Here is an 8,315-nt window from a genome sequence, read left to right as displayed (position 1 = left end):
ACTTGGAAGAAGTATAAATACAAATATATACAGTGCAAAGCCTTGTATTTTATATTTCTAAACCTGCATTTGCATTTATACTTTTTTTCCAAAATGATACAAATATTTATATGTACAATGCAAAACCTTATATTTGCACAATAGATATTTGTATTTGTACTCTTCCCAAACCGTGACTGGATGAACATCGGCCGTTTAGTGTAATGAATCCAGAACTTGGCTTACTTATATTCTTGATTGTATTGCTGATATCATATGGAAGGAGAAGTGTATGGATGCCATTATTGATGCATGAAATTGCCTCGGGGAAGTTTTATTACCCTCAATCTGATATTTTGACATCCAAATCCAGTTTAATTAATCTAATCGAATTTTTAAATTGGACTCATAATTGGATATCAATGGAAGCCCTAAGTAGAGGAGTTGTATACAAACTGAACTAATGGCTACCCTGCAAAAGATCCCTTGGCCTAAATTGATAATACATAATGCAATGTAAGTGGTATTTAGAACCAGTTGCATTTCTTAACGAGTGTTTTCTCAGAAAATGGTGCTGCATATATAAGGATGTTGTTTTCTCAGAAAATGTTTTCTCAAGTTTTTGATGTCATATCAACATACTATTGCCAGCAATGGAAGAAAAAACAGGAAAACACCAAAAAAAAGGTGTTATTTCATACCACACCTTTCCTGATTTTCAAGGTATGTTCTGGGAAAACGTTTTTTTTTTCAGAAAAAACGGCTAACCAAACAGTAGACATTTTTCCACAAAACGGATTTCTAATGTGGTACTGATATAGTGCCATTTTCTGAGTAAACGACATTGTCAAACACAAGTGTCATTCAGTTCATAATTAGTTGGAATATATGCAATGGAGAGTCACCCTTTCACAGCCCAATTGGTGGAAACATCCATGGAATGCAACTCGTGGTGAGAAAAGAATTGAAAAAAAAATGAAATTCAATTGGACGCCAATGTTAACTAATGAAATACTTAAGATAATTTTTCATTTTATTGGTAAAGATAATTGAAACCTCCACCCCTCTGATTCAGTGATATGTTTGGTTTGACAGAAAATAAGAGAGAAGCAGAAAGAAAGATGAGGGAAAGTTCTTAACAAATTCTGTGAAGCCCCCTTAAAGAACTTTTCTTAATTTTATGTTTCTCTCTTATTTCTTTCAAACCAAATAGAGCATAGAGGAAGTTTTCAGGTTGGCATGAAATCCATGTTAGGCTCAGTAGAAGAAATAACTCATGGATACAACAAACAAGGGCTCCCAGCCAAAAATCACATTGCTGAACCAGAGCTACCATTGCACTCAGATTAACACAGTCACCAGCATAACTAGCTTCTTCTCCTAAGCTTATCATCAACTACATAGCTAGCTAGCTAGCTTTGGCTGCTAGTTGCGTCTGATCAATGCCTGGACCAATCATTCTGCTCTGATTCGTTGAAATTGAAATCGCATGCCTCAACTGCTGCTTCAATTGATAAGAACACTGATTCCTGCCCAATGGCATCTATGAAACTTGACAACATCAACTTCTCTAGTACTTCTCTCCTGGGGTTTACTATTATCATCTGCACAGGTTATACAAGCATATAATTTTATATTTCATCTTAATTCAGAGGGGAAAAACAGGACTGAGAGGAGATATTGTTGCACCTTAATTCCCTTCTTTCTCATGCTGAGGTGAACTTCAGTTAACATTCCAATGCCAGTCATGTCAATAGAAGTAACTCCTGTGAGTAACAGAACCAACCACATTTAGATTGGCATCAATTAGACACCAAGTTCAGACATTTTGAACAACCAAGAACCAATTTTTTTTGAACATTTCACAAAATGTTGCTTCTTTGTATCAGACCAAAATGGAAACAGAAAGAGTAGTTGTGAATTTATGTATTGCTTATGCTTACCTCCTATATCTAGAATAAGATGTTCAAGCTCACCGCTTTTGGAGTTTAGATTGCCTCTTTCATCCTCAATCCACCTTGAAATCCTAATTAAAGTGTGCAATATATGTCATTGAATTCGAAACCCTACTAAAGTATTTCACAAAGTCATTACCCAATGTTGGTCCAGCTATGTAAGGGTTTTGGAGGGATAGACCCGATACAATTCTAACATTTGGCATTACTTCTGTACAAAGTGGTGGCTGCACTCAAACTTGAACCCATGTTCTCACGCTTGCCAGGATGAGATTTTGCCATTACACCAAGTAATGATCCCTTTTGTTACAAAAGAAATCAGCTAGTTCAAAGAGGGTGGATATTACTTACCTTTCTCTGATGTAAGAAGAATTTGCGAAGTAAATTGGGGATCCCAATTGCAGGATTAAGATGCCTTGGGTACCAGATGCAGATGGGTACTGCTCAATATCACGATACATCGCCGAGCCTGGTATTATTCCAAGCTTGGATGTAGCAGGCCTGGCCATGTACAGAAGCGCTCTGACTATTGAAAGTCCTGTCTGAAACAAGAAAAATAAAAGTAAATAGATTAAACTCGAAGAAGAAGTGATTTATTACAAGTTGAAGGAATTTAAAAGGGTTAGAATAGATCAAAAAGGACATGGGTTGAAATAGTAAGAATGGATGCGATAAGGCTTAAATGATGATAATAATGAGATTCTTACAGACATTAGGAGGCCAATGTCCATGCTAATAAAAGCAACTCCCAGGAAGGCAGTCATACAGATGCAAAAATCAAATTTGTCAACCTTGAGGTAGCGATAAGCCTTATCATACTCAATGAGACCCAGCATTGCAGACATGATGATCGCTGAAAGGGCCACAAGAGGGGTGTAGCTGAAGAGAGGAGCCAAGAATAGGAGAGTCAGCATCATGCATAGAGACATCACTATATTCGACATTGCTGTCTTGCATCCTGCATTGTTGTTTACTGCAGTTTTTGAAAATGGCCCTGCATACGAGACGTTTAAGCATGTCAAAAGAAAATTGATCATTCATGGACTGTTCTGCATGCAACACTTTGCATTGCAAATTTCATTTAAATTGAATGGGCCGGTTGTAAATTTCATTTACATTGGTATAACCCCCACTTTATGTGAGAGAAGAAAGATAGGAAGAAGGTGGCACAAACAGTGCAAATTTTGCACCAAGTAGGAATACAAATCATAGTTGTAAACAAATCGATGCAAATATGAGCTGGGTGTAAAATTTGCATCTTATTCGTGTAAACAAACGGAACCTTAATAATATATAATTAGGAAATCAAGAAAAATCTCAAAAGTACTCCAAAAACCTGTAGTTAAGTAGCATGAAGTGAAAGAACCAACAACATTCATCAATCCAAAAGCTATCATTTCCTTGTTCCCATCTATTTGGTCATTTCTCATTACTGCAAAGCTCCTTCCTATTGCTATTCCTTCCTGCAGAGATGGTTTTCAAATCATACTCAACCTATGCAGTGAATAAAATTTGCAGAGAAGTTCATTTCAAAGAAGATAAGATAAATAAAAGTCTACAAAAGGCTCAGTTTGGAAAGAGTGTAAATACAAATATGTAGATTGCAAATACATATAAAATAATACAAAATATAAGATTTTGCATTCTACATATTTGCATTTGTACTCCTTCCAAACTGATCCAAAAGCACAAATACTTGATGCTAGTGGTCTTACAGATAGAGCCAAAATGCCTGTAATGATCCCAGCGCTAAGCGTTGCTGATAGGTATTTAGAGTCGAATCTTAAATCTTTAATAGAAAGAGGATTTAATCCTTTACTCAGGTGACCCACCTGTCAAGATATAACATACAATACAGATGTTAGGTAAAACCCAAAACAATCAAACACACAATAAAAGGGAAAAGAAGGAAAAAAATGGGTCATTCATTATGAAGTCTAAGGCTATGTTTGGTTTGAAGGAAAAGGTAGGGAAAGGCAAGGGAGCCTAGATTTGTAAAGGTTTTCTTACCTTTTCCTTCCTTTCCTTATTTTTCCTTCAAACCAAACACAACCCAAGGGGCTCAGGCTTTGTTTAGTTTGAAAGAGAAGCCATGGAAAGAGCTAGGTTTCCTTTCCTTTCCATTCCTTTCTCTACCTTTTTTCCTTCAAACCAAACACAACCTAAGAGTTGAATATTGTTACCCTTAGGGGTGTAAACAGATCGAATTTGAATCAGATCAAGCAATATCCGAATTCGAATCCGATTAAAAAATTCAATATCCGACGGATATTGAAAATTAATATTCGAATTCGAATCTAATTAAATATTCGATTCAAATCGAATTTGACTAATTAATTATTTAGGTAATTAATAAATATTTTATTTATACAAAGTATATAAATATATAAATTATTTATATAATTTAATTATTATATATATAAATTATATAAAATATTTAAAAAGTTTATATATTATATATAAGAATTAAATAATCGATCGAATTTGGATATTTATCGAATCGAATCAGGTCATATCTGAATTCGAATCCAATTAAATATTCCAATTATCCAAAATTGATTCGATTATGCTAAATCTTGATTTTTAAACTGAATTTTCAAATACCGTTGACACCCCTAGTTACCCTTGGATTATGAAAACCAAGGATAAGGATGCTAGTGCATAGGACTAAGTGGTAAACTTGCCTTCATCAATCCTATTGAATTTAGGAATGGTAACGGGGCGGGGCGGGGCGGGGACGAGGAGCCTCTCCCCATCCCTGTTCCCGCTAACGGGGACAAGGTTATCCCCGTCCTCGTCCACGTCCCCGCTAATGGGGACAAGGATATCCCCATCCCCGCAGGGATCCCCATTCTCTGTGATTTTTTATAATGTTAATAATTTTGTTTTTGTTTTTTATTTTATTTAAAAGAATAAAAATAAAATAATTAAAATTTACAATCCTATTAGAAAAGATTCAAACATATTCAACCATATTTTTAAAAATATTAATATATAGATGTATGTGTACATACATACATATATATATATCCCATCCCTGCTAATGAGGATGAAAATTTCTTCATCCCCATTTCCGTGAGGGAAAAATATCCCCATCCCCACCCCATTCGGGACGAATCCCCACATGAATAGGAAAAATGGGACAAATTACCATCCCTAACTAATTGAATTAGGGTTGGATCACCTTTATCTAAAAATACAAACCCAACTACGCAAATAAGACTGCATGATGGATGATGAATCAAGGATAAAGAACTTTATAACTTATACAACTCAATGACAAGGGTGGGTAGCGGTGTTAAATTGGCCGAGTTTGATCGGGTACTTAGTCCCATCACTTTGGGCTCAGTTGGTACTTAGTCCATCCCAAACCGGATTTCTTGCCCACTACTCTTTACCCACACTCTACCGGCTATGAATTGCAGCATATATCGCCATATTGAATTGTGAGACATGTGGTTGCGATTCATGGGTAGAAAAAGTGAATAAGAAATCTATGTTCTCAACAAACAGCCATTCCAATGCTTCCAACATGATGTCAACACATCTCAAACATGATGAATCCCAGTCTTAGGTTGACATGTGTGCAGATATAGATAATGTTGGAAAGAGTTTTTTATTGGTAGTATATCTCGTCTCATTCACAGTAGACATTTATGTTGTGTTTGCCGGTACTTGTTGAAAAAAAATACTTATTTTAGGCCTGGACCACATCAATAATCACTTACATGTATTTGAAAAATAAGTTTAAATAAACACTTTTTGAGGAAATAAGCCCATTTTGAATAAGCCTAAAATTTTAGGGAAAAGTACGGAAACATAGGATGCAGAATTCTGAATTCCAACCCCCTCTATAACTAGCCCTCTCCCCCTATAAACCACATCCTGCCCATGAATTTGGCATCAATTCAGGTCAGGATGCATTCCCCCTGTACTTTGAGCCTAGTAAATTCTGATATGGGCTGATTGGTACTTCTCCCAAAATTTTATCTTATTTCAAACACTTTTTGTAAAAGTGATTTTTGTGTTTGTGGCTTCTTTTGCCCTGTCACACAATTTTTGAAATGTTCATCCTACCCTGTTTAAAAGAAGCATTTTTTCACTAAACACTCATAAGCAATTATTAGAATAAACACTTGTTTATTAAAAAAGCACTCCCAAACAGGGCCTTAGCATGGTGGCACAGAGAGATTAAGAGGAGCAATTATATAATTAATAACGAAAACAAGGATATAATTAGATAGACAAGGGAGAAAAAAATAAGAGATATGGACGACTTAACGATTTGAATTCCGTGCTCTCCATGGGCAAAATAAGCGAAAAGACAGCCCACAACCACAGTCACCATTGGTGCCATTGCTGAGACCCAGAACAGATCTGGCCTCTTGTTCCTCTGCATTATTTATGCTTATTGATTGCTACTTTTCCATAAAAAAAGCAAGGAAATTTGAGGAAAATTGAAAAAGAAAGAAACTGTCTAAGATCGATCCTCACCAGGGATTTGGTCAAGAGGAGGAACATAAGGAAGACGACACCAATAACTGTACTCTCCCATCTCCACTTCAACAACGTAAGAAAGTAATTAGTGAATTCAATTAATTAATTAATTGTGAAAATTCAAGCCTTTTTTCCTTGAATGAATAATAAAAGAGCTAGCTGCTGGAAGTAAGATGGCCAGACCTCGCTTCTGTTTTTAAAGATCGCATGTATTACAGAAATTACGTCAGTTTTCGACGTAAAATGCTTCAATCCAAACAAGCCCTTCAGCTGTTGCAGACAGATAATTGTCGCTGTTCCTCCTATAAAGCCTGTGATGGTGGAATGCGATAAAAACTCCACCAAGATCCCAAGTCTGTAAACAAAGCGATTTTCCTTTCACCACTCACGTCCATGCAGAGTAGAAGGCAAAACGTACAATAAGACCAAAGTCTCTATCTCTCTCTCTCTCTCTCTCTCACCTGAAGATGCCTAGAGCTGTCTGGAAGACACCGGTGAAAAAAGTAGCGGTGAACATCAAATGAAGATACAATGTTGGATCGTCTTTGGGTGGTGCTACTCCACCTATAATTGAAGACAAGAGCAGCGATGCAGCGGCTACAGTCCCAACAGCAAGATCCTTGGAACTACCGAAAACGGCGTAAATGAGAGGAGGTACAAAGCTCGAATCTGCAACACAGAGAATCTCACCGTCATGAATCAATCCAGCGTATTTCAATGAACAGAAGATAACCCATTAGTCAGATTTCGACTAGTGGAGATCAAACCGATGAATAACAGAGAAAGATTGAAGCAGCATCTCACATAGGCCGATGATTGGTGGTAGGCTAGCGAGCTTAGCATAACTGATCCCTTGAGGGATTGCAAGGCTAGAAATGGTGATCCCGGAGAGCAGGTCGTACTGGAATAGACGGAAATTGTATTTCGGCAACCATTCGAATACAGGAAAGAAGTATTGGACGGCCTTCTTCGCTCGCCCAAGTGGTGGTTGGTTCTTGAATTGCCGGAAGGGGTCGTCGGGGAAGAAGGTCTCCTTCAGATCAGATTTGAACGAGGATGCGAAGCTTCTTGGGTCAGAAAAGTTCACCTTGTGAACGACCTCACGACGGCTTCCCATGGCGATGCACACGGCGTACACCCAGAGAGAGAGATCGAGTGTTTAAGGTGTAAGAAGCGAAGAAGGGTATATATAGAGAGGACCGCAGAGTGGAGGTCTTAGACTCTCAGACGTGGTATGATTGGATGAGCCCAACTATACGTAGTTGCAGGAGATCCGAACTATACGTAGTTGCAGGAGATCCGAACTATATGTAATAATATGTCCGAAAGAGAGATCCGAACTACACGTAATATATGTCCGAGAGAGAGAGAGTCAGTCTTGATGTGTTGGAAATTGGAATGCAGAAGGGATCAAACTTCGGCTGTCTATATGCCCAATCCAGAAACTCTCTCAACAGCAGGAAAGGCTGTTGGCTCCCAACAGCCAAAGTTTTTCCACTAATCCGACCAAAATGATTAATTATAACTGTTCATATCGCTCTCTAACGGTTACACCAAATGTCTTATGGCGTGGGTGGGTTGCTGAGTTTGGAAGGAGTATAAATGTAAATATGTAGAGTGCAAAACCTTATATTTTGTATGTATTTATACTTTATATATTTACATTTGTATTGCTTTCAAACTGATAAAGAGCAAAAATAAAACCTCTCTAGTCTCTATTACAATTACAATGTGTATATAAGGTGAAGTTTGGGAGTGGTTATTCTAATGATAACCATATGATAAGTATTTTCAAAATGGCATGATGGACTAAGATAAGTCAGAAAGCAAATAAGCACTTAAGGTTAAGCTTATAATTTAGGTTTTTCAAATAAGCACTTATTC

At 37.1% G+C, this 8,315-nt stretch overlaps 1 protein-coding gene across 2 annotated transcripts; it reads right to left on the bottom strand.

Moving 5' to 3' along the window:
• Positions 1-981: 981 nt before the first annotated feature.
• Positions 982-7,644, bottom strand: LOC104592612 (putative sulfate transporter 3.5). Of its 2 annotated transcripts, XM_010252056.2 has the most exons (12): positions 7,236-7,644; positions 6,893-7,100; positions 6,615-6,786; positions 6,429-6,494; positions 6,217-6,327; positions 3,650-3,766; positions 3,271-3,397; positions 2,642-2,928; positions 2,286-2,476; positions 1,923-2,005; positions 1,669-1,745; positions 982-1,583 (listed from the first exon to the last, which is right to left on the bottom strand). In XM_010252056.2, the coding sequence occupies exons 1-12, from the start codon at positions 7,546-7,548 to the stop codon at positions 1,419-1,421; spliced, it is 1,917 nt and encodes a 638-aa protein (XP_010250358.1). In that variant the 5' UTR covers positions 7,549-7,644; the 3' UTR covers positions 982-1,418. The 2 variants fall into 2 exon arrangements, with proteins under 2 accessions (XP_010250358.1, XP_088749668.1); XM_088893542.1 differs by lacking the exon at positions 6,217-6,327.
• Positions 7,645-8,315: the final 671 nt, after the last annotated feature.

The sequence above is a fragment of the Nelumbo nucifera genome, chromosome 8, assembly GCF_055504915.1.
Source record: "Nelumbo nucifera cultivar China Antique chromosome 8, China Antique-T2T, whole genome shotgun sequence".
NCBI lineage: Eukaryota > Viridiplantae > Streptophyta > Magnoliopsida > Proteales > Nelumbonaceae > Nelumbo > Nelumbo nucifera.
Note: the sequence above shows the minus strand (reverse complement) of the source record. Positions and strands in the feature narration are given on the sequence as shown.

Excerpts from the sequence above, each read along its gene's own strand:
- LOC104592612 (XM_010252056.2), bottom strand. The coding sequence starts at position 7,548 with ATGGGAAGCCGTCGTGAGGTCGTTCACAAGGTGAACTTTTCTGACCCA. Across the intron at positions 6,328-6,428 it reads TCCTCTTGACCAAATCCCTG|AGGAACAAGAGGCCAGATCT; the intron begins GTGAGGATCGAT and ends TAAATAATGCAG. Across the intron at positions 1,584-1,668 it reads TGAGAAAGAAGGGAATTAAG|ATGATAATAGTAAACCCCAG; the intron begins GTGCAACAATAT and ends TAACCTGTGCAG.